The 26777-nt window shown below is 41.6% G+C and overlaps 1 protein-coding gene and 1 long non-coding RNA gene across 2 annotated transcripts in view; one reads left to right on the top strand and one right to left on the bottom strand.

Moving 5' to 3' along the window:
* Window positions 1–1178: 1178 nt before the first annotated feature.
* Window positions 1179–4907, bottom strand: LOC118578888. The gene is made up of 3 exons (XR_004944299.1): window positions 4768–4907; window positions 3966–4061; window positions 1179–1541 (listed from the first exon to the last, which is right to left on the bottom strand). It is a non-coding gene; the product is annotated as an uncharacterized LOC118578888 (long non-coding RNA).
* A 3414-nt stretch (window positions 4908–8321) lies between these two features.
* Window positions 8322–26777, top strand: part of Ago3 (argonaute RISC catalytic component 3) — a 105933-nt gene continuing 87477 nt past the window's right edge. The window contains exons 1-2 of the mRNA XM_036179369.1: window positions 8322–8563; window positions 21877–22048. Coding sequence (XP_036035262.1) covers window positions 8545–8563; window positions 21877–22048 — 191 coding nt within the window. The 5' untranslated portion in view covers window positions 8322–8544. The remainder of the gene's footprint in view (window positions 8564–21876; window positions 22049–26777) is intronic.

Here is a 26777-nt window from a genome sequence, read left to right as displayed (position 1 = left end):
AAAGAGAATGGAGGGTGTTTGGAGAAGAGGTGGTAAAGGAGGGTGCTGCTTCGTATTCAGTCCAGTGTGAACATGGGTTGAGGTGCTAGCGCCTGCCACCTGGGATGGGCCTGGAGCTACTGTGATTGGGAGCTTATGCTTGGACTATGACTAAAGTTGAACATAACTAACCTCAAAGTATGGACTACTCTAAAAAATCTAGCTCTCAACTGCAGCAGCGTTTCTCTGTGGCCTCCTCTTGGGCTGAGCAGCAATGTTTTTGGACAGTTTCCTTTTTTAACCAGAATTGTGGGAATGATGCCAGGGACATGGTTTTCTTTGCTGGCCCATGGAATGTCAGCTGCTCGGTGTTGCAGACCTGGCATCAGGCATCACAAAGGAGGATGAAGTTTCTTCCCTTTCAGGGTAGAAGAGTCACCTCTCACCTAGCCAAAAGGCAGTTTTGGAAATTTATGTCAGGAAAGGTTTTGTTTTGTTTTCTAATTTCCTGGGCTTTGGATAACCCAGGATGGTAGTTCAGATGCCTTCCTCGGGCAGGGGTCATGGCAGGGATACGCAAGGCAGTCTTTGCTACTTGGCCTTCTAAGCAGACTGGGAAAGAGGGATTCTCTGGTTTTCTTTCTCCCCACTTACTAGGACTTGCCTTCTCCCTGAGCCAGGAGAGAGGCTGGGTTGGTGCTCTCCCCTTACTCTGCTCCTACTGACTTAGAACCTCTGGCTGCTGTACGATAGCCCAGGAAAGGGAATGGAAAGAATGGGCTCAAAACAAAACAGAATAATGTAAGGAAGGCAGATTTCCTTCCTTTAAAAGGGAAATCAGAAAGTCTCCAAGAATCGTGTAAGTAAAGACAATGTGTCTCAATGCACCGAGTCCTCTGGTGTCATAGCAATAAGGAAAAAGGAAATGACTTCCTGTGCACACAGTCCAACCTGATTGGTGTGTGAAGTTGCACTTAGCAGCCATGTGGGGGGCATGTGTGACTACTCTGGGTTTCACTTTATTTTCTAAACTTTTTATTCCTCTCGAGTCCAGCATGGATGGGGAAGTCCTGGAGCCCCACGGCTGCACTTGTTTGCGACGTTTCCCATTGAGACCTTGTGTCCGTGTCCTGCTTTGAGCTGTACCTTGTCCCGTCCATTGTGAAGTTACCCCAGCAGCTGTAATGTACAGTTCCTTCTCAAGCAAGCAACAGCAGCAGCACAATTCTGTGTTTTATAAAGACAACCGTGGCTTTTATTTCTAAAGTTCAGTCTCTGGCTTTTTTCTTTTCCTACCAGCAAAATAAACTGTTGGGATTAATTACATCTCCCATAGGCTTTAGGATGGAATAATAGATTGTCATGCAATCATACCTCACGGGGTCTCTGTGCATTCTTCATTTCACAAACATGCAAAACTCTGTGCCAGAAGTATTGTTGAAGAAGATAGGTACAATTCAAACTGGTAAAAACAGGATGTCTTTGAAGTTTCTTGGGGGGACCACTGGTCACAAAGTCTTCCCGTACAAAAGATTACAAGTAGCTGGCCCAAAGCTGTAGCACTGCAGATGGAAAGGTAAGGGCACATTTGAGAAGCAGGACGTAAAATAGTAGGACATCATGACTGATGGGAGAATCTAGTAGGAGAATCTAGAGCTTATGTTTCTACTTGAACATGAGTATACTGAGACATTCTTATCAAGATGGGATCGGTGAGACTATAGAAGGAACTTGGTACTTCTGATGAAAGATAGTTAGCCTGGTCTACAAAGTTTTCTTTGAGGGTCTTGTTACGTATCCCTGGTGCCCCTCAACCTCACAGCCTTCCAAGCTCTACCTCCTGTGTACTGGAATTTGAAGCCCACAGCACCCTGCCAGCCAGCCTTAGATTTTGAGATTTCAGTTAGGAACAAAGTTTCCATAAACACACCCCAAATTGCTTAGGCAGAATAGGGGACTGCTGTTAGATGTGCTGGAGTCGCACTGGGTAGAAGGGAGCTAGAGCTCCAGACGCAAGGGGACAGCCTGGGAAATAAAGTGGCCTTGTGGACGGGAGGACGGGAATGAGGTGACAGTCAAGTTACCACTAGATACATTTTCGGGCTGGCTTAATAAAGGGGAAAAAAGACAAAGGGAGTCGCAGCACCCTGGCACCTGTTATCACCCTACCCCTATTGGATCTCACAATCTAACTGGTCGTTCTCTAGTACTCAAAAAATGAGTATTGGCGGAAAAGGAAAGTCTGAGGTTAGGACTTCCAAGCTGTCCATCAGATACCACCACCACCACTTTCAAATTCCTCTTGTTCTTAGGAGAAACATAAATCCTAATTTTGTCCCTAACCAGTGTCACAGATTGTGTGCTGGTGCACCAGACAGAACCTAGCTTGCTCTACTTGTCTTCTCCAGGACTGTGAACCCCTAGGAACAAACTACATTCTATTCTGTCATCTCTGGATAATAGATACCAGGAAAGCTATATTTGAGAATGAGTGAAATGAGCCAGAGATCATGAGTATGGAGGGGAAAATCAAGAAGTGGTATTGAGATAGGAGTGGTGGAGCACACTTTTAGCCTCAGCATTTGGGAGACAGGTGACCTCAGGCTCACAGGCCAGCTTGGTCTAGATGGTGAGCTCCAGGTCAGAGCTACATAGTAAGACCCTGCCTAAAAAAAAAAAAAAAAAAAAAAAAAAAAAACCAACAATCCTGAACCTTTAGGTAAGCCAAAGCATAATGTTCCCGCATCTTCAGCTAGGCAGAGTAGAAAAAGACATCTTTGTGTCAGGGTGTTATCTTTCCAAACACTTTCACTCCCAACTGCACTCATTCCTTGGTTTTGTACACTGGTGGCATAGTTGTCAAGCTTGTATGGTCTGGCATCTTCCCTGGTACTACTAGAGCATTGTGATTTCTGAACACTGGGGGAGATGGTTCAGAGAAGGGTTCTGGCAGAGTACCCAGTGAGGAATCATCACTGGCAGACAGTGTACATATAATAGGTCTACCAGTCCTCTGGAGGCCAAACGTTAGGACTTTGCAAATTACAACACTAAGCCTGTGGTGATCACCTGTCAGGTTCCTGTGGGATACAGCCACCTAGACACAGTGACCCTTTCTACAGCAAAGCTTCAAGGTTGGTTGAGCTTGAACAACATATTCCTGGCTGAAATAAGATAAATTTATGATCACGAAGAAGACACAAAAGGGTGTTTTGGGGCGGTTGTTTTTTGCTTTTCCATTTTGGAAGACTTCACAGTTTGGCAGTTGGTTGCTTATCAAACTTTTGTGAACTGGTCCTGGAGCCCCAAGTTTTGATTGAAAGTTTGTTGTGTATCTTTAGATACCCTTTTTTAAGCACTGGTTGCTCAGCTTTCCCTCTGCCTTATTATAAAAAATACGATTTAGCATATACCCTAAGGCAAAGTAAAGATGGACGTTGTGGGTACCTCTTGCCTTAGACCCTAGAACCTTATGGGTTTGGAGGTTAAAGTTAACAGGGAAAAACAGTGCTTAGAAGTTTTAAACCTCAACCAAACTTCCCCGGGCTGCTGTCTGTATTACTTCAGTAATCTTTTGGGTTTTTGTTTGAGACATGGTTTCTCTGTGTAGCCCTGGCTGTCTGGAACTCACCCTGATCACACAGGCTGCAAACTCAGAGATCTGCCTGCCTCTGCCTCCTGGGTGCAGGAATTAAAGGCGTGCGCCACCACCTCCTGGCTTACTTCAATAATGTTGAATCAGAATATTAATTGGTTCCTCATTTTTCAGGCCCTCTTGGCTGTAGCCTTTGGAAGGCTCATAAATTTGGAAAGATACACAGAGGATATGAAAGAAGCGATCCTTCAAAGCAGCCACATCAGGAGGGAGAAGCTGGAAAAGTGGGATTGCTGAAGAATGGGGTGTATTTGGAACTTCTTCACTTATGACCAGCAACTACTTTCCCTAGGAAATAACAGCAAAACTTTTTAAGCCTTTGTGGCTTTACCTGTTAGGAGCACACTGTCATCTTGTTCTGAACTGCAGCAGACTCGCTGTGACCTGGCGTGTCTTTAGGGGTTTCTTCAGAGCAGGCGGCTTTTTTCTTAAGAGGAACATAGAACTAGTGAGGTCTGGGAAAGGTCTTTCTTTGGACTGTTCATAAGAATGACCTGCAAATGGAGGGGCATGTGACACATGTTTTATATGGTTTTTTGTTTGTTTGTTTGTTTTTAGCTGAGGATCGAACTCAGAGCCTTGCTTGCTCTACCACTGAGCTAAATCCCCAACCCTTATATGGTATTCTATACTGCATCTTCATAGTAATCATTTTCATCAGTTGCCGTCAGCTGCATCTTACGAAACTGAATTACATAGATAAGGAAAATACCTTCACATGGCAGGAAGTTCTGATTTAGGTTGGTTAAGTGGCTACATAACACCAGAGAACATGGCTGCTTTTTATTTATTTTTTGCTCTGCTATCCTTTGTAGTGTTGGCTCATAGAATGGTCTCAGGATGGCTACTGTAATTCCAGGAAGGAAATAACAACAAAAAAAAATTCTAACAGAAGTTAGAAGAACTTATTTCCCCACCCCTCTCAAGTGTTTCATTCTAAAACAAGGAACTCTTGCCCTGGATGCCCTAGCCATTCAGGCTCCATGACACAGTGGTTCATTTTCTCATGCCTCTGGCAAAGCAAAAATGATCCCTTATGTGACTTACGTGGGAGTTACCCTTTGAATCACAAGGATTAGGAAGGTTAGTTATGTCTAACAAGAAGGAGCAGGGAAGGACTATTGGGTGGATACCTTGGTTTATGGTGAGGAGCAGACAGCCTTCAGTCATGGCTCTGTGTCTTCCGAAAGCCCAAGCTTTATGTTGTGTTCGCTGCAAGTGCCAAGTCTTGATCGCAGAAACTACTGGAAGAGGCTATCATCTTCTAGTGATTGTCTTACCTAACATGGGAAGTAGAGGATAGACGTGCTAAGGACAGTAGAATAAGAGTGGCATTTGGGAAGAAAGTGAGCACTCTCGGTCCCTGAGTCTCACTCCTAAGCCACAAGGTCTTACTACTTATTAAAGTAGGTAGTTGGGCACTCTATCCTTTAAGTGCACTGAGTATTTGGTATTTCATTGTGCTTTGCTCTGGTGTCTAGCATGTATCCATGTACCTCTTTGCTAGCCTGATAGCTTTGTTAAGTTGTTCTTATATGTTACTCATTTTAAATTTGGATTATCTCAGTGAGTTATAAAAGCTTATAAAATCAAGTTATTTGTTGTATATCATATATACATATATGTGTCTATATATCATATATACATATATGTGTGTAAGTGTATATATATCAATTTTTCCTAATTCATGGCTTGCCTTTTCATTTTGAATAGGAAAAATTTTCCATTTTCACGTCCAATTTATTAATTTAAAGTTAAATTTATTGGCTTTTTTACTTTCCTAGTTCATGCTTTTTGCATAGTAGTTAAAGAAAACTTTCATTGTCTGGTGGCTGCTGAGGTGCTCAGTGCTCAGGGGGCACTGACTTCCCTGCATCTGAGACTTTGTATTATATAGTTCTTCTGAGAACAATCAGTGCCATCAGGAATAAAGCCTGCTTCTTGAGCCCTGTCCTTGAAGCTCACCCACCCATCCTTCCATCCACCCACCCATCCATCCACCCACCTACCCATCCATCCACCCATCCTTCCATCCACCCACCCATCCATCCACCCACCCATCCTTCCATCCACCCACCCACCCATCCATCCATCCATCCATCCATCCACCCACCCACCCATCCTTCCACCCACCCACCCATCCATCCATCCACCCACCCACCCATCCTTCCATCCACCCACCCACCCATCCATCCATCCACCCACCCATCCACCCACCCATCCATCCATCCATCCACCCACCCATCCATCCACCCATCCACCCACCTTCCATCCACCCACCCACCCATCCATCCATCCACCCACCCATCCTTCCATCCACCCACCCATCCTTCCATCCACCCACCCATCCTTCCATCCATCCACCCACCCATCCACCCACCCATCCATCCATCCATTCATCCATCCATCCATCCATCCACCCACCCATCCATCCATCCATCCCTCCACTCATCTATCCAAATAGTCTTCTTTTCCTTTAAACTTAACATGCTCTTGTAGGTCAGCAATGAGAATTGTTCTAGGTGCTGAGGCTGTGGCAGTTAAGGAGAGACCCCAAACTTTGTGTTCTTTGGAAGTATGTTACCTCAAAATGGTATTTGGTCAGAGCAGAGCCTAACATACCTTTGCCTTGACAAGAACCTCCAAGCCCTTTTTGCCTCCCTGCTTTAAATTTTAACTTAGGAGCCTTTCCCACGGGTTTACTCTAAAAAAGTGTGGATCTGAATAGTGAAAGTAGACAGGAACACATCATAGACATTTATTGGATTTTATTGAATCTAAAGCCTGAATCTTGTGACAGTGTTCAAAGAGACAGTGCCTTGGTGCTAGAGATGGATCAGTGGTTAGTACTGGCTGCTGTTCCAGAAGACCCAGATTCGATTACCCGTATCCACATGGCTGCTCACAGCTGTCCACTCCCAAAGATCTGACACTCTTTTCTGGCCTCCATGAGCACCAGACACCCACATGTATAGAGTTATATGCAGACCAAACACCCATACACATTCAAAATAAACAAAAACCACTCAGTTTGTGACCACATCATGTTTTCTGGAAGAAGCTAGATAAGCTTGCATTCATTTAGGGAACTAGTTCCAGAATCAAGAGGTGAGGATATGATAGGTCCTTTCACAAGTTTGGGATTTACTCCTCAGGCTTAGATCATGCTATTGAGATACGGATTGACTTTTAAGATGTGCTGATTCATCTGGTGATTTGATATTTTAACATTTGGAGGGTGTTTTCAGTCAACAGGAAGAAGAGAGTGAAGCAGAATTGGTGTATCAGATGGGGCTTGAGTCCCCTCCATTTACTATAGAATAAGCACACCCATCAAGCGCTTCTAAATTGTAACCCCAGTAAATATTTTCATTATTAGCATTTGGGAGGGTTTTTCTGTGCTTACTATGCATTGTACTTGTTGGTCTTTCAATTCTGATGAGGAAACTGAAGCCCAAAGAGATAAAGCGACTAGTCCAAAAGCCCACATAATGGGGAGGGAATGGATAGTGAAAATTAAATTTCTTTCCAAAAGTATTTTATATATATATATATATATATATATATATATATATATATATATATATATATATAAAGTCAAAACATTACTGATTCATTGGGACACAAGGAAAATAATGAATCATTGCTCAGCCTGCATAAAATAGTATCTGGTTTCACTATGGCAAGTATTTTTTTAAAGGATGTACTGCTTGCGTGATAATGTTCTGGATCTAGTCTCCGGTTTAGATTACATTCTGATGGGTTGCAGGCAGGTCATAAAGTAGTCCACAACCTACAGATGGGGAGAAAGGTTACCTAGGGAAGATTAGCCGGGTCGCCCACCTTAGATCGGTGTCCAGGAAAGGCTACTGGAGATGACTCGTGCAGGTTTGTCATGGAATGAGAAGGGGAGAATTCCTGGCCAAGGGAACCCAATTCAGCAGAAAAGCACCTGACCAGTTTAGTTGTAAAACAGTCTTGGGGAGCCCCCGAGGAAAAAGACCCGGGCTCCTTAACCAGGTTGTTTTAACGCCAGAAAGTTTCGGTTAGGTTCGTCAAGGGGATTAGGAGAGTGTTTAAACATAGAAATAATTCCTTCTATATACTCATGCAATGTCCCGTTTCTCAATCATCTGTTTTAAAACTATATTGAACTTTTTTTTTTTTTTTTTTTTAAACCATCTCAAAAATAGGTTGTTAAAGCAACCTTGTGTACTTGGCGAAATCTCTCGTGGTTACCGCCTAGTGCACGAGCTCCCAGCTAGGAGGGACGATGTCCTTGCATGGTCACCGGCCACTCTCAGGTAGGCTGTCCCTCAGGTAAGCTCCTCAGGGCTGGCAGCGACGTCGCCTCAGGCAGCTGTCCCGGCTGATCCCCGCCCGCCCCGGAGGCTGTCACAGCGGGAGGGAGGCTGGCCTCGGGCTCGGGATTGTCACCGTCAGGCACAGCGGGTGCAGGGCGGCCGCAGGCTCACGGCTCCACCCCGGCCGGGCCCCCGCTCGCCCGCCCGCCCACACCTCCCCGGAGTCCTCCCCGCGCTGGCCGAGCCTGCGTGGATGTTGTCCCCGCACGGATCCGGCTGGAGGCGAGTTGCGGACCTTGCGAGCCGGCACGATCCGGGGGAGCGGAACTGACGCGGGCGGGCTTCCGGGGGCGAGCGGGGATTGCGAGCGGCGGCGGCGCTGGCGGCGGCCGGCGGGTCGGGGAGCGGTGCACGCGTCAGCGGCTGCGGGCGACGCCAGTTCCGGACCGGGCTTCAGCGTCCTCGCCCCACGCCTCTCTCTGTTCTCGCCCAGCGGCGGGCTCTCTCCAGACCGTGGCTCTCCTGCCCCGAGCTGTCGGAGGGCGTCCCTTCCTGGCCTCAGCGGCGGCACCGTTCTCTCGGGAAGCACTCCCCCCAGCTCCATGAATGGAAATCGGCTCCGCAGGTGAGTCGGGGCTGCTGGACGGGGCGGGTGGGGTCGTTACCCCGCGGTTGGCCCCTGAGCATCCTTGCTCCGTCCACGGGACGTGCTGTCAGTGTGCGTCGTTGAGGGAGTAGCTGGTTTTCGGGCCCTACGCCCGGGGCTTCTCCACAGCCCCGCAGCTACTCTCCTGGGGTCACCGAGTTGGCAAAAGCTACCAGGGTGGGGTTTAAGTTTGGGTCGATCTCGGCGATGTCATCCCCCCTAGAGTGCTTCTCCCCAGAGGGTAGAGAGGAGCTTGCCCTTGCTTTTGTAATTCCAGCTGGAAATAGAAAGGCTGCGCTTATTCCTCTGCTAACGGGGTCGTGTGTCCCATGTAGGCTGGACAGCCAGTCAGTCGCCATCCTCCTCTGCCTCTTAAAAGTACTTTGAGGATGCTGAGGTAACCGAGGGGCTGAAGTTTGAAATTGGTGCCGGGGCAACGTCAGATGGCATATCTTGCATCCCCGGATTCTCAGTGTTTGGGGCAGTGTGCTGTGTGGTTTCCGAGGAGCTGGGAGATGCCCTCTCGGCCTGGATCACTGCTTCTGTGAGAAGGCAGATCTTCAGAATGCTGACACTCTTTCCCCCGAGTTTCTGCCCCTCACAGCAGCAGTTGTCGTGGACCCTGGAAGCCGGGATTTAGGAAAACAGTTTCGTCTCTTGAGAGAAAAATGGCAGCCTTGAGAAAGGAAGCCAGCCTGGACAGGACTTGTCTTTGAGAAGGAAAAAGGAGCCAGTGATTCTGAAGTAACTGATACAACAACATGAAATAGGTGTTACATAACGGCTTGCCTACCAAGTAATCACTCTTGTTTCCTCAATTTCAAAGTTCCCCTCTCCCCAAGATCAGTAACGTAGTTTCCACAATATTTTGGGGATTGTCTTATTACTATTACTTATTACTATTATCCTGAATTTCATAGCTCGCCTTACCAATTTGAAAGGTCCCCAAATATAAGAAAAACGAATGTAAAAGAAACTAGTGACATGATTGTCAAATGGATATAAAAAGGCATTTCCTTTATTACACGAAATTTCTTTCTACTCAGTTTCTGCCATTTTTCCTTCTATGTTCCATTTTTTCTCCTCTACCTATTTTTTAAAAAGCAATTTTTTTTCTTTTCGAGACAGGGTTTCTCTGTGTAGTTTTGGTGCCTGTCCTGGAACTCACTCTGTAGACCAGGCTGGCCTGGAACTCACAGAGACCCACCTAGCTGTGCCACCACCATCCATCACAAAATTTGTCTAGACTGTCAAGTTTTTAGACTCCTATTATCAATTTGTGTATTTCCAGTCTGTCTTTTCCTTGTTCTTAAATTTTATTTGTACTGTTCTTACTTTATAAGATATCTGATTTTTTCCAGTGATCTGATTTTTACAAAGCTACCCTATTGTCCAATTTGAAAAACTAAATATCAAATCAAACATTTTGTTAATCATCTACCTAAAACTTTTGAAGATATTAAGTTTTTCCCCGTTTGGGTTTTCACATGAAAATATTGACAACACCCTAGAAAGCACTTGTGATATCAGACCACTTAATCGGCTGATATAACTAGTGAAGCATGACTCAGAAAATAAATTTTACCTTTTCTTTTTTGGATGTTATTTTGATAAAATATAAAACAATTGATGTATCTTCACACCAGGGTAGGGTATAGTTAAGATTTATCAACTAACTTGGTATGGCGGGTCACATCTTTGGTCCCAGCACTCAGGAGGCAGAGATAATTAAATCTCTGTGAGTTGGAGGCCATCCTGGTCTACATAGAGAGTTCCAGGCCAGCCAGGGCTACATAGTGAGGCTCAGTCTCAACAAACAAACAAACTAAAATTAAAACAAAACAGTTTTATCAACCATGCTTGGCCATAAAATTCATTCTTCAATAAAGTTTATGTGTGATTGACTGTTGTCTAGTATCAGGATCAACATTGTTACCATCAAAAATGGTTCTTTTGGCTAGGAGTTATGGCGCACACCTTTAAGGCTAGTCTGGGCTACATAGTGCGTTCCAGGCCAGCCAGGACTACATAGTAAGACCCTGTTTCAAAAAAAAAAAAAAGATTTTTTTTTTGTTCTTGTATCTTTTATGTAGTTGTTATAGTGAATGTGAAATTGAAAGCATACTTAGGAAAATGGACAACTAGGTTTTAAATTCAGAATTTGACAGGTGCATATTTTGATTTAAAAATTTTTAGATATATGGGCTGAAGAGTTGGCTCAGCAATTAAGAGCACTTGTTGCTCTCACAGAGGATCCAGGTTTGATTTCTAGCACCATGTGGTAGCTTAAAATTGTAGCTCCAGTCCCAAGGGATCTGATGCCCTCTCCTGACATCTGAGGGCATCAGGCATGCATATGGTACATACATGCATGCAGGCAAAACTTTCATATACATAAAACAATAAAATAAATCTTATATTAAAAATTTAGATATAGACATTCTATAATAGTCTATTAGGTTAGTACTGAAATTTTTGGCTCTCAGATTCTGTTTTTCTTTTGTTTGGAGATTCACAGGAATCACTGATGGATTGTTTGTTATATGGATACATAGAAATCTTAAATTTATTTAGTTCAATAGAGCACATTAAATACAAATATCAAGTCATAGTTTCATGATGGAGCATTCCTCACTAAAAATATTTATCCTTCCTTTCCTATTCACATGAAATATTACAAGGGTTTACTCTATTTTTGAAAATAGGTTTCATTGTGTAGATTGGGGACGGGAGAGATGCCTCAGCAGTTCAGAGCACTGGCTGCTCTTTCAGAGGTCCTGAGTTCAATTCCCAGCACCCACATGGTGGCTCACAATCATCTGTAATGAGATCTGGTGTCCTCTTCTGGCCTGCAGGAATACATGCAGACAGAACACTGCATACAAAATAAATAAATAAATCTTAAAAAAAAAAAAAAAAAGAGGCGTTGAGGATTTAGCTCAGTGGTAGAGTGCTTGCCTAGCAAGCTCAAGGCCCTGGGTTCAGTCCTCAGCTCTGAAAAAAAAAAAAAAAAAAAAGATGTGTGCCACTGTGCCTATATTTGTAGCGGATGTTTTCAGTTTTTATTATACAGCTCACTAATTTAATACCACATGCCTTAGTTAGGGTTTTTATTGCTGTGACGAGACCATGACCATGGCAACTCTTATAAAGGAAAACACTTAACTGGGGATGGCTTACAGTTTCAAAGGTTTAGTCCATTATCGTCATGGCAGGAAGCATGGTGGCACACAGCCAGGCATGGTGCTGGATCAGGGATAAAAGTTCTACATCTCGATCAGCAGAAGGAAAAGAACTGAGACACTGGGCCTGGCTTGAGCATCTGAAACCTCAAAGCCCGCCCCCAGTGACACACTTCCTCCAACAAGGCCACGCCTCCCAGTAGTGCCATTCCCAATGAGCACATGGGGCCATTTTCATTCAAACTACCATACCATCTAAATGTTGATTTAACAACAAGAAAAAAAAAATGCCATAATTTAGCATTCATGTCTATAATTGCTTAAGGGTACTTCTGATGAGACTATTTTCCTGGTCTAATTACAATTGAGCTAAATTTCTGGTCTAAAACAACTGTGCTTTGTTTTATATATATAATATGAACAGGAAAATCAGGAAATGGTTATTTAAATGCTACTTATTTTTTTGAAATTTAGTACTCTAGTTTATATTTTTAGGTAAAATCCAGCTGTTGTTCAGAAAGAAATTATACTTAAATTTAAGTATTCTCTAGTAACTTATGGGGAGCCTGGAAGTACATACTCTGAATTCCGTCCCCACCACTGGTGGGGAAACCGCCTACCGAGGGAAGGCATCTATTTTTATCATAAGTTACTAATATATAAGTTGATTTGTCATGGCTGGTAGTTTTATATAATCGTGCAAAAAGGGGGAAAATCTTAGTTAAACTTTCGTTTTAAAAAGTTACTTACTTTTTACCTTATGAGTGTTTCACTGCATGTATGTATGAATCAGGCTTCAGGTGTAGTGAGCAGCTGATTGTGGATGCTGGGAGCTGAACCTGGGTCCTCTGCAAAAGCAAGGGGTTCTCTTAACTGCTGAGCCCTCACTCCAGCCTCCTTAAGTTAAACTTTTAATTCTTCTCTGAACGTAGTCATCCTAGAACCCTGTATCTCTTTATTAATAAAAATTTTTCTTGAGTCAGTTGGAAGCCAGCAAGATGTCTGGCTCAGTGGATAAAGGTAAAAGAACTTGCCACCAAGGTTGATCCAGCCAGGTCTCACATGGTGGAAGGAGAGAACTGATTCCTAAAAGTTGTCCCATCAATACATACACAGATATAGGCATGGTGGTACACATGCACATACATACTAAATAAATAAATAAAGTGCAGGAAAAGCAAAACTCCTTTGAGACTAAATTTCAAGAACAAAAGCTGGATGTAAAGGAAGCTAGAACTGAATCAAGAATGAGACTCAGAGGCTGTGATGATGGGGTGCTCCTGTCTCTCAGCACTGGAAGGCTGAGAAAGGAGAACTGTGACTATGAAGCCGGCCTGGGCGATATAGTGAGGCCCTGTCTCAAAATCAAAGGAAGGACTGGAAGAGGAAGTTGAGAGAGTTTGGATTCAAAATAACTAATATACACAGTGCCATCAGATTCTCAGTTTTGTATTTAAAACAAGCTGTCACTTTAGGAAGTGTTTATTGTTATATGAAAGGTTATACTTACGATTTGTTTTGAGGGAAAAAATGACATATTGCCCCGCTGTGTGGCAGTTGTGAATCTGGAAATACTATAAGTTTTTTTCCTACTGTATCATCACTTAAAATTTTGTTCGTGCTGTCCTGAAATGGCTATTATAACATTTTAGTATTTAAGACTGGCGGCTGGAATTACAAAAAAAAAAAAAAAAAAAAAAAAGAATTGCAAGGTTATTTTGATTATTGTTTTAGAATTTAATTGTTCTATCAATGATAGGGTGACCCTGAGAGAATATTAAAAGAGATTAGAAGCATCGTTTTTCTTCTTTTAAAGAAGTTATTTTTATAACATGGAAAATAGTTATACGTTAACATTTTTATATATGCATATACTGTGCTTTGAATAGGGTCTTTTCCTCTGAAGGAATTTAGGGCCCCATGTGGTGACAAGCCGCTTTAACCCAGCACTGGGAGGGCGGAGTCAGGCTGTCTGAGTTTGCCACAGCCTAGTCTGCATAATGAGTTTCAGGCCAGGCAGGACTATACAACAAGGCCCCGTCTCAAAAACTTTCAAGACTTTAAAGAACAGGTGAAAACGAAATAAAACAAATTTAACCTTAGCGTGTAGTTTTATAAACAAATTGGGATATTTAAAAGCAACCATGAGCCCGTCATTATGATACAACCAATTTTTACTTTTAAAAGTTAGAAACTAGTCAACTATAATAAAGCTGCTGTTTAAAAAAAAAAAAAAAAAAAGCTAAAATGAATAAAAAGATAAATAGATGCTTTTTCTTTTTATTCTTTGGGCAAATTTTGCCTAATAAGTTGGTATTAATATATATTAGATATGTTTCTCACTGGGAATACTGTGTTTTTTTGGTTCTGTAGGGCTGTCCTGACAGTATGCAAAGAGGCCTGGGGCCTTGTAAAGGGAATAAATAGTTCCTGGAAGAGTTCTCTCTTGTATATGGAAAAACCCTAGCTTAGAAGAAATTCTTTCCAAATTGTCTTTAGCTCTTGGATTCTACTTGAAAATTATTTTACTTTATAATACAGACATCTAGTTTCATTTGGTTTCTAAATTCCTAAAATACTTTACCTGAAAGACAGACTGAAGTCAGTGTTTTTGCTAATCTAACAAAACATTCTTTTACAACACTCAAATCTTAAAGGGTAATTTGTTTTAAGTAGTTAATATATGAGGGAAAAAAGACCAAAGTGATAGTTCTGTTTTCAGGAAAGTAAAACTAAAAAGATAATTTATTTGCAACTGACTCCTTTTCTAGACCTGTTTAGTCAAAAGAGTGTTGGGATAAACAGCACTTACCAGACATTCCTACTTTCTAATCCAGTTGTCTGGGATACTCATAGACCCTCATTCTTGGCTCATTAACAAAGCAGATGTGAGAAAGAATATTGTGTGTTTTCTAGCCATAATGATTATGCTGTTAGGATACATGAACAGCCTTTCTGTATTTGGAGTTTCTGTGGTTTTCTGCATTATCTATGTTAATATTAATGACTTTCTTTGGCTAGCTAATGCCTTAAAAAAAAAAAAAGACTATTGAGAGTCACACAATTAATGCTTTCTCTTATATTGTAAATGTGGAGTTTTGTAGTTTGATTAACAAACAGTTAAAATTAATGAAAAGATAAATAGGTGCTGCCTCCTTTTATTTTTTTGGGCAAAGTTTGCTTAATAAGTTGGTATTGATGTATATTAGTTTATTTTTGCATATAATTAGTTTATATTTATGTTGATTTTGTGGTTTGGTTTACACTTTTGTCTGGAATATCAGTTTAATAAAATAATCTGGAAGTATTTTATATCAAACACTTTTATTCATTTTATAATTGCCAAATTTTCGGGAAATCAGAAGATATTTATAGAATATAAACATGAATAAAAGACATTTTTAGATTTTTTTTATTTTTAGGAGAAAATTTGCTAGAAAAATCTCACATAAATGTATACTATTTTCAATTTTATTTTTATTTAATACTATTTTTGATACTCTATTCTCGCTGATTTCTAAATCTTTTAATAGCATAAGTTATGCATAATATTTATTTGAATTTTAAAAATAGTTAATGAATAGATTGCAAAGTGGGCTACTTAATGTTTGTTTTTATTTTCAAGAGAGACAATTCCTTAAAAGATTCTTCCCTATATTAATATCTGAGGCCCTAACAGATTTAATATTGTATAGGAGATTATTTAGGTGTAGGCAGTATGACTATAACTGCTGACTGTTTGGATGAGTTTATGAATAAATAAATGGAATTTGGAGTTAGCAAATAGGATCTTACTAGAAGTTCCTTACTAATGTGTACTAGTTAGTCATATGAGCTCAAAGGTATAAAGTCACAGGCATTTCATTATGTTAAATTTGAAGATGAACTTAATACATTTACTTTTCTGAAACAAAGACATGTTTTTTTTGACTATAGAATAATAAGTACATACTGTTTTTAAGAGCAAAAATATAAATTAATATGAAAATAATATTTTATAATAGTATTATCCTAACCTCTACATAAAACTATTATTCTGGGGGGCTGGAGAGATAGCTCAGAGGTTAAGAGCACTGACTGCTCTTCCAGAGGTCCTGAGTTTAATTCCCAGCAACCACATGGTGTCTAATTAACCACCTGTAATGAGATCTAGATCTGACACCCTCTTCTGTATACATAATAAATAAATAAATCTTTAAAAAAAAAAACTATAGGTCTGACATGGTGGTGAATTCTATAATCCTAACACATAAAAGAGTTGAAAAACCAAAAAAAAAAAGAAGAAGAAAAAAAAGTGAATAAATACTTCCTTGAAAGTACAATTTGTTACTGATAGAACTGTTTTGTCCATTAATCACTCTAGAATTCTGTTAATTACTTACTCAGGAAACAAAATTTTGGTTTTTCTCAGATTGAATGAAAAGTACGAGGCAAGATAAAATCAAGGAGAATATGTTAGGTGGAATATGACAAATATGAAAAGAATGGATTTTAGAGATAAGATTCTGGACCGACCCTCCCTCCCTCCCTCCTTCCCTCCCTCCCTCCCTCCCTCCTTTCTTTCTTTCTTTCTTTCTTTTTTCTGTGTAGCCTTCGTTGTCCCAGAACTTGCTTTGTAGACCAGACTGGCCTCAAACTCGGAGATCTTGCCTCTGCCTTTAAGTGCTGGAGTTAAAGGTGTGCGCCTCCACACCAGCCCTAACTGTGACTTCTTAATGACTTACTACTCTGGGTCCAATTGTAACAAAGGTGCAGGGTATTAGCATTCCAACATAGACTTAGAATATGTTGATAAATGTCATGGAAAATCTCTAAACTTCTAAATCAGTTAAACTGCTTTAAAAAATGAAGTCTACTAAAAGAGCTAACTTTGACTTTGGACTCTATGTTTAATCTCCTTCAACCTTGATTTCCTTACTTGTGCAAATAGGATAGTAAAAAGATTAAGAATAAAAAGGAAATGACCTTTCTCTCTTCCTATTCTTAAACACATTTTATCATAGAGAATTTAGGATAAATATAAATAGGCAGAATTGTAGTATAAACTTCCATGTACCTACCACCCAAAGCTATACAAACTTCAACCTATGGATAATCCTATCCCTTCTAATTTTTCCGCTTTTGTATTTTACAAATTACATTTATTTATTTGTTTATTTGCATATTTCAGAAGATAAACATTTTTATTCAGTGTGTATGGAACTACAGTAAAGGACTGCATTATTCATTTGTCTTAAATTTGCTGTTGTTTTTTAACTTAAAAATGTTTTTGAGAATTTCATGTAAGAGAACTGTATTTGCATAATTTCCTCTGTCCTCTCTTCCCCCCTCACATAGTTAAAAACAACAACAAAAACAACTAAAAAATACTCTTCTGAGGACATCATATTTCTAGCTCTGCTGTTTATCTAACCTTTGACCTTCACCTAATATTTACATTTTTGAATCTTTCCTGATCTATCAAATGGGAATAATTGGCCTGCCTTTTTCGTATCTTTTGTCAATATGCACTTAAAAATTATCAGTGAAATCATAAAAAATACACAGGTAAGCTAGTGAGATAGCTCAGTAGGTAAAGGGGCTTACCACCAAGCCTAGTGACCTGAGTTCAGTCTCCAGCCTTCTACATGGTAGAAGGAGAGAACTGGCTCCCACATGTTGTCTCTGACCTCCACAAATGTGCCATGGTATGCACAGAAATAAGTAAATAAATACAAAAAAGTGAAATTTTATGCTATTACAACACAAAATATATTTAACTAAAATATAAAAAGAAAAAATTTTAAATTAAATTATTACTATACATAATGATAGACACCTTAATGCCAATATTCAAGATGTGTATCACCACCCTCAGCTAGACCTTTTTTTCCTTTTCTTTTTTGGTTTTTGGTTTTTTGAGACAGGGTTTCACTGTGTAATGGCTTTGGCTGTTCTGAACTTAGCTCTGTAGACCAGGCTGTCCTTGAACTTACTGAGATCCACCTGCCTCTCTCCCAAGTATTGGGATCAAAGGCGTGCCCCACCACTGCCTGGTGACTTTTTTTTTTTCAACTGTAGTAAAATATACATACCATTACATTTATCATCTGAACACTTAAATGTACAGTTTACTAGTGTTAAAATACACTCACAGTGTTAACATTATGTCCTTAGAGTTGATCTATGTTGTAGCATGTTTCAAGAATTTCTTCTAAGGTTGAATACTTTGCCATTAAGTGAATCTACCACACCTATTCATCCATAGACACTTAAATTGCTTTCATCTTTTTGCTGTTGCAAATAATGCTCCTGTAAACATGGGTGTTAAATTATCTCTTGCTCTCTTGTTGAAGTTTTTTTTTTCTTTTCTTTAAATTCTTTTTTTTTTTTTTTTTTTTTTTTTTTGGTTTTTCGAGACAGGGTTTCTCTGTGTAGCTTTGTGCCTTTCCTGGATCTCGCTCGGTAGCCCAGGCTGGCCTCGAACTCACAAAGATCGGACTGCCTTCAGCCTCCCGAGTGCTGGGATTAAAGCGTGTGCCACCACTGCCCAGCTCTTTTAAATAACACACACACACACACACACACACACACACACACACACACACACACACACGCTTACTCATGCACCTCCCTACCCTAAAGTAGAATTACTGGGTCTTATAATCCCAACATTTGGAAAGTTGATGGAAGAGAACTTGTCAAGGCCAACTTGGGCTATATATTGTAGCAAGTGCCTGACTCAGGGCCTGTGAGATTATGTGCACTTGGCAGCAAGCCTGGGGATCTGGGTTCAATCCCTGGGACCCACATGGTGGAAGGAGAGAACTGACTCGTAAGCTGTCCTCTGACCTTCACCCATGCTCTATGGCTAATATATGTACGTCCTTCCATATACAAACTACTCAAAATAGAAGAAGATTCTTAACAAAACAGAATTGAAAACTTATTGTAGCATATGCTACTTTTGTTATTTTAAGAGTTATTTTTAACAAAAAAAAAAAAAAAAAAAAAAAAAAAAGGCTGGGCGGTGGTGGCACAAGCCTTTAGTCCCAGCACTCAGGAGGCAGAGGCAGACAGATCTCTGTGAGTTCGAGGCCAGCCTGGGCTACCAAGTGAGTTCCAGGAAAGGCGCAAAGCTACACAGGGAAACCCTGTCTCGAAAAAAAAAAAAGTTATTTTCACTTAAGTGTATGTGTACGTGTATGTTTGTGTGGCAGCATGTACAGTGTAATACAGGTGCCCACAGAGGCCAGAAGGAGCTGGGATTATAGGCAGTTGTGAACAACATACCATGCATGCTGGGAACTGAACTGGAATCCTCCTCAAGAGCAGTCTGTCTATCGTAACAGTGCAGTATCGTAACAGTGCAGCCATTTCTCCAGCCCACACTTTTGCTAGTTTTTGTCTCCTGTTTACTTGTTTGTTTGTTTTTCTGTGGGTGTGGATGGTTTGCCTCCGTGTCAGCGCACCATGCGTGTGCCCAGTGCCTGTTGAGGCCAGAAGAGGGTGTCAGATCCCCTGGAACAGGAGTTGCAGAGAATAGCGAGCTGCCTTGTGGCTGCTGGGAATCAAACCTGAGTCCCCTGGAAGAGCAGCCAGTGCTCTTAACCTGTGAGCCACCTCTCCAGCGCTTTTCTGCTGGTATTTTAGGAACCACTGTGTTGTTTTCCAGAATGACTGTACTGTGCCGTTTTATATTCCTACCAGTGGAGAACTGTTGGGATCTGAGATACAGTCGTGTGTCAGCAAGTTGTGTTTCCCTAGCAGTTTGTCTCTTTCATCACTCCGTCAAACTCATTGTCACGTCTGTGATGTCTTTTAGTGATTCCTTTGAAAAACCTGGTATGGGTTACTTAAGTCTTCTTCTTCATTTAAAATGAGAGTCGGTGTTGCTTGGAACTTGCAGTAAGTGAGTGAAATGACTGAGTAAAGTGCTTGCTGACAAGCCAGAACTCCTCAGGTCCATCCCTGGGACCCACGTGGTGGAAGGAGAAAACCAACTCCTACAAAGTTGTCCCTGACGGCCACATGCTTGTCCTCACACTGTCTCCTACACTATATAAATCAATATATACTAAATCAATGCATATAGTAAACTTAAAAAGAAACTGTCAGTTGATGTTTGAAATGATTCATCTTTTATCATTTTGTTATCTGATTATTATAGATTGATTTCCTTTTTTCTGTCATTTTGCTTTGTTTTGTTTTTAAATTTTTTAAAGATTTATTTATTTATTAATGTATACAGTGTTATGTCTGCCTGTATGTCTGCAGGCCAGAAGATGGCACCAGATCTCATTCCAGATGGTTGTGAGCCACCATGTGGTTGCTGGGAATTGAACTCAGGAGCTCTGGAAGAGCAGTCGGTGCTCTTAACCTCTGAGCCATCTTTTGAGACAAGTTCTTATGTAAACCAAACTAGCTTCTTAACTCACTGTGTACTCAAAGATGATCCTTGAACTCCTGATCCTTCTGTTTCTATTTCCTGAGTGTTGGGATTTCAGCCATACACCACCCCACCTAGCCAAAGTGTGTTTGTGTTATGCTTATGTATATATGTGTTTGTGCAGGTTAACACACCTATGTATATGGAGGCCAATAGTTGATGTTGGAAAGTTTTTCCTCAGTCTCCTCTCTACCTAACTGTTTGTTTGTTTGTTTGTTTGTTTATTTAGAGGCAGGGTTTCCCTGTGTAGCCCTGGTTGTCCTGGAATCCACTCTGTAGACCAGGCTGGCCTCGAACTCACAAATATCCACCTGCCTCTCCCTTAAGTGCTGAGATTAGAGGCGTGTACCACTACTGCCTGGCTTTTTCTTTCTTTCTTTCTTTTCTTTCTTTCTTTCTTTCTTTCTTTCTCTCTCTCTCTCTCTCTTTCTTTCTTTCTTTCTTTCTTTCTTTCTTTCTTTCTTTCTTTCTTTCTTTCTTTCTTTTTCATGACAAGGTTTCTCTGTATAGTTTTGGAGCCTATCCTGGAATTTGCTGTGTAGATCAGGCTGAGCTTGAACTCACAGAGATCCACCTGCCTCTGCCTCCCGAGTGCTGGGATTAGGGATGTGTGCCACCACCGCCCAGCTTTAGTTATTTTTTTTAACGAGTGTGTGTGTGTGTGTGTGTGTGTGTGTGTGTGTGTGTGTGTTTTACCTGCATGTATGTATGTAGTGCCCAAGGGGTTCAGAAGAAGGTGTCAGATCTCCTGGAACTAGAATTATAGATGATTGTAAACCGCCACGTGGGTGCTGGGAACTGAACCTGGGTCTGCTACAAGACCAACTAGTGCTCTTAGCCACTGAGTCATCTCTCCAGCCTCTCCACCTTATTTTTGAGACAGTTTTTCATCGAACGTGAAGCCGTGAAGCTCAGGGTTTCAACTAGACTGTCTGGCACACGTGTCCCCTGGAGCCTCCTGTCTCTGCCTTCAATGCAGTGACTATAAGCACAGCAGCTTTTATATGGGTTTTCCCCCAAACCCAAACTCAGGTCCTCATGTTTACACAGCAAACACTTTATCCACTGAGCCATCTCCCTAGCCCCCATTTTACTTTTATATTAAGTTTGTTCTTGATTTTCTTTTTGATTTGTTTTGCTGTTGGTCTCATGCTCCCTCGGTCTGATATGTGCTGCTTACTTGAGTTTGCATGATTGTTCTTCTGCCTATCCCTTCCAGAGCTTAGTTATTTGGGTGGTTTTGTTTTTGTTTTTGTTTTGTTTTGTTTTGTTTTTAAGACAGGGTTTCTCTGTGTAGCTTTTCCTGGATCTCACTCTGTAGCCCAGGCTGGCCTCAAACTCACAGAGATCCGCCTGCCTCTGCCTCCCGAGTGCTGGGATTAAAGGCGTGCGCCACCACCGCCCGGCAGTTATTTGTTTTTTTGGTTTTTTGGAGCTGAGGATCAAACCCAGGGCCTTGCACTTGCTAGGCAAGCGCTCTACCACTGAGCTAAATCCCCAACCCCAGTTATTTGTTTTTAATGAAGGGAATGAAATGAAAGAAATAGAAATGCTAAGAATAACTTTCCAGAACTAAGTTTTGACACTTATCAGCTGTACCTAGAGTTCTAACCTACCCTAGTTGACAAGATGACGTAAGTATGGCTTTTCACTGTGTGACACTTTTTTTCTCCTCCCTACAGGACCCACTGGGGCCCAGCCCCTACTCATAGTGCCCAGAAGACCTGGATATGGCACTATGGGCAAACCCATTAAGCTGCTGGCTAACTGTTTTCAAGTTGAAATTCCAAAGATTGATGTCTACCTCTATGAGGTAGATATTAAACCAGACAAGTGTCCTAGGAGAGTGAACAGGTAAGAATCATGAAGTCTAACTGCCATTTTCTGTTTGTAAGTTATATGTCTTTTTTACATATTTGAATAACAATGATATGATATAAAACTTTGACCAGAAATACATAGTAATTTGTTTTGAAATTTGTACTTCAGCAGTGGATGATAAGAGAAATCTTCAAACTTCCTTCAGATTATCCCATTATGTATGAGTTTACATGTTATTCATGTGGTAATAGAAAAGGTTCAAGTCAGGGCTGAAGAGATGGCTCAGACATTAAGAGCACTGGCTGTTCTTCCAAAGGTTCTGAGTTCAATTCCCAGCAACCACATGGTGGCTCACAACCATCTATAATGAGATCTGGTGCCCTCTTCTAGCCTGTAGGCACACATGCAGGGGGAACATTGTACACATAATAAATGAATGAATGAATGAATGAATGAATGAATGAATGAATAAACAAACAAATAAATAAATGGAAAAGAAAAGGTTCAAGTCATGTTTGCATGTTGTTTGAAATCTGGCCTGGGGGTTGGGAATTTAGCTCAGTGGTAGAGTGCTTGCCTAGCAAGTACAAGGCCCTGGGTTTGATCCTCAGCTCCAAAAAAAAAAAAGAAAAAGAAAAAGAAAAGAAAAGAAAAAGAAATCTGGCCAAGTATTCTGAGCTTGTCTACTATTTGTAGGTGGGCTTTTCGGTCCTGTCAGCTGTTCCCCAAATAACCACACAGAGACTTAATTTTAATTATAAATGCTCAGTCCATAGCTTAAACCTGTTTTTAGCTAGCTTTTACAACTTAAATGAACCCATTTCTATTAATCTATGTACTGCCCTGGGGCTCATTCACCTCATGTAATACTTCCCATCCTGCTCACTCTGTCTCATGGTGTCTCTCTGGACACCTCCTTCTTCTTCTTCCCAGCATTCTCTTAGTCTGGTTCTCCTGCCTCGCCTTAGCCTGCCTAGCCATCAGCCAATCAGCTCTTTGCTAACCAACAGGAGTAATACGTATTTACAGTGTACAGAGAATGTTCCCCAGCAGCTGTTAGGTCATTCATGTGTGTGTTCTTTTCCTTCCCCACCTCATCTTACCGTTTTCATAGTGCCCCCTTTAAAATGATGGTGGCAGTAGTATACCCCCCATTTTTTAATTAAAAGATAATAAGTGAATGAAAAGTAAAAGAAATTTGTAATTGAATAGTGGTAACAAGACATGTAAGAAATATGAATGTCAGATCACTTTTTCTTGGGCTTACCATTCTAGTTACTATTTCTGTTATAACTGAAAGTGAATGAGCACTGAGTTAAATATGTTAAAACAATAAAATGTGAATGTTGTGATTAAGGTGTAATACCGAGTTCTTTTGAGGGCAGGAAATGTTTTGGAATATAGTGTTGGAAATAACCTCTTACGGTTATTTAAGAGGTCAGTTAATCCAATGTAGATGAAATCCAGGAAGGTAAAATGACTTAAAAACACACTTTAACAGAAAAGGTGAAATTAGAACTGCAGAAGCCTCACTTGGAAGAAAAAGAATTATTTGATCTAAAATAATTAGACCCTGTAGCACTAATCTTAAAAGGTCTTATTAATAAAATCGAACCTGAAGCCAGGTATTGGGGTGAATGCTGGAAGATCAGAGAAGCAGAACAAGCCACAGCCACCTCACCTTGCCAATTCCTCAGCTGATCCTGTTTCCTCAGACTGGAAGTCTCTGAGTCCTCATCCAAATGGATCTCAACTGAACTGCTGCTAAAAGCCTAAAAGCTTAACCAGCTCTAGTTCCTGGTTTTCATGCCTTATATACCTATCTGCTTTCTGCCATCACTTCCTGGGATTAAAGGCATGGGTCACCATGCCTAGCTCTTTCCAGTGTGGCTTTGAACTCACAGAGATCCTGATGGATCTCTGCCCGCCAAGTGATAGGATTAAAAGTATGTGTGCCACCATTTTCTGGCCTCTATGTCTATCTAGAGGGCTGTTCTGCCCTCTGACCCCAGATAAGTTTATTAGGAGGCACAATATATTGGGGGACACAATATATCACCACAAGACCGTATCTGTCTATCTATCCAAATTTGTGTTTGTGCGTGCGTGCGTGCGTGCGTGCGTGCGTGCGTGCGTGCGTGTGTGTGTTTATGCCATAGCTGGGCTTGGTGGCACACATCTTTTATTCCAGCACTCGAGAGGCAGAGGCAGAGGCAGTTGGATCTCTGTGAGTCTGAGGCCAGCTGCTTTACAGAGTGAGTTCCAGGACAGTCAGAGTTATGTAGAGAGACCCTGTCTTGAGCAAAACAAAACAAAGCCCATTATAAAAGTAAATATGATGAATGCAATAGTAGGTAGAAAAGAACAGACGTTGTAGGGTATGTTGGTTAATCTTCCTTGTCATCTTGACTGGATTTGGAATCACCCAGGAGACACTTTATCCACAATGTGGGTATATTTACAGAGGCTTAATAGAGGGTGAAAGACCTACCCAGAATGTGGGTGATACCATCCCAGGGACTATGGTTCCAAACTGAAGGAAAAAGGAAAAAGGAGGAAGCCAGTTGAGTAGTAACCTTTATTTCTTGGTTTTCCTGACTATGGACATAGTGTGATCAGCTGCTTCATGTTCTTGCCACCAAGACTCATGTGCTGTGGTGGATTGCAACTCTCAATCTGAACTGCAGCAAACCCTTCTTAAGTTACTTTTGTCGGATGTCTGTCAGAACCACAAGAAGAATGATTTGGAAAACTACTACTAATGGTAGATTTGTTGCTGTGATAAATGTAATTGTGGGGAGGGAGGGAGATGGCTCAGTGGGTAAAGGTGCCTGCCACCACGCTTGATCTCTGATAACTCAGGTTTGAGCCCTGGAACCCATGTGGCAGAAGGGGAGAACAGACTCATAGGCACCATGTGCACCATGGCATGCTTCTCCACACATACAAAATTAATGAAATAAAAATGTAATTTAAAAAATTTAAAAACAAACCGACCCCAGCATGTGGTTTATAGGCCTTTGGGATTGGTTTATAGGAAGAATGGTGCCCCCGAGCCTCAGGTGCTGGGCATGGAGTGAGGGGGTTTGTTGGTTGGCCTTCTGGGTTTCAGACTGCTGTAGTCTAGTCTTCCCAATCTTCTCTTTGGACTGGGAATGTGTACTTCATGCTGTTGTATAATGGAAGGTTCCAGCTAGAGAAGCTCTAGAATGCTGTCAGCAGAACTTATGGGCCATTCTGAAGGGACTTTGGAGGAACAAATGCAGATATGCAGATAGCAGAGGCCTAGTTAGGAGGTTTCTATAAGCCACCAAATTCAGAAATGGGCTAACTAGCTCATTTGTGTCATATTCTGGCCAAAAAAAAAAAAAAAAAAAAAAAAAAAAAAAAAGTCATCTGGACACATTCTGCCTGTTTTCTGAATATTTGGAGAATGAATTGAAAAGTAATGGACTACATTGTTTGCTAGAGGGAATTTCAAGACAGGTAACATCCAGACTGTGACATAATTACCACTCACTGCTCTTAATCAGATCTGCAGTGAGAGAGCAGAAAGACATTTAAAATGTTATTTTATTTAAAATAAACACTTGGTGAGGAAAGGAATGTAAACAAATTTAGAGATACATGCAAGGAGGATGTGTTGAGATCAGCTAACATTGTTAAAGAAAGTAAGGTCATTAAAGAGAAATCTCAGAGCACTTGGGAGGTAGAGGCAGGCAGATCTCAGAGTTCAAGACCAGCCTGGTCTACAAAGTGAATTCCAGGACAGCCAGAGCTGTTGAAACCCTGTCTCAAAAAAACCAGAGAGAGAGAGAGAGAGAGAGAGAGAGAGAGAGAGAGAGAGAGAGAGAATGAGAATATCTCAGGCATTACACTGCATGTCTTTAACCTGGCTTCAGAGGCACATCACAACAAGTCTCTAAGGCAGCCAGGGCCATATAAGGAGACCTTATCTCTAAATAAATAAATCGGGGTTGGGGATTTAGCTCAGTGGTAGAGCTCTTGCCTAGCAAGCACAAGGCTCTGGGTTCGATCCTCAGCTCCACAAAACATAAATAAATAAATAAATAAGTCTCTTGTCCTGCACTGGGACAAGAGGAAGGTACCAGGAGTTCAGAAACTCGCCCATCGAAGAGTCTAGCCTATGAAAATACAAGTTTGTTTGAAAGGAGGGAGCCTTAACTGAGGATGCACTGAGAATGCTGCTGAAGGGATTCCCTGCTTGAAAACAACCGCTTGCTCCCCCTCCATTCCCACCCCTGCCCCATCAATGCCTGGGGCAGGTGGGGGAACTGACCCTGAGGTCACAAGAGCAGGAAAGCTGTTCCTGCGCCCCCGCCTCCAGCTGCAACACTCGGGAAAGCAGGCCCTGCACCTCACCTGGGCAACACAATAGAGCTCGCCCTGTTGGCTTATCTGTCATTTAGTAGTATGGGTGGGGGAGAGATACCCTCCTTACCCCTCACCCAATACCAGCTGCAGCACTCAGGAAAGTGGGCCCTGCTCCTTGCCTAGGCACAATAGCAGAGTTGGATCTGTTGTCAGGTGTGGGTGACTCAGCCCCAGGGTTGGGGAGTGGCTTTTCCATTACTCATCTGACATGTGGCATGGGAAGAGGAGAGGGGTGTGTGTGTGTGTATGTGTGTGTGTGTGTGTGTGTGTGTGTGTGTGTGTGTGTGTGTCCATATCCCCAACCATTGATGCATGGGACAGGTGGAGGAGCTGGCCCAGGGATCATGGGAGTGGGCTGTCCCTGCCC

This window comes from Onychomys torridus, chromosome 2, assembly GCF_903995425.1.
Source record: "Onychomys torridus chromosome 2, mOncTor1.1, whole genome shotgun sequence".
Lineage (NCBI taxonomy): Eukaryota > Metazoa > Chordata > Mammalia > Rodentia > Cricetidae > Onychomys > Onychomys torridus.
Note: the sequence above shows the minus strand (reverse complement) of the source record. Positions and strands in the feature narration are given on the sequence as shown.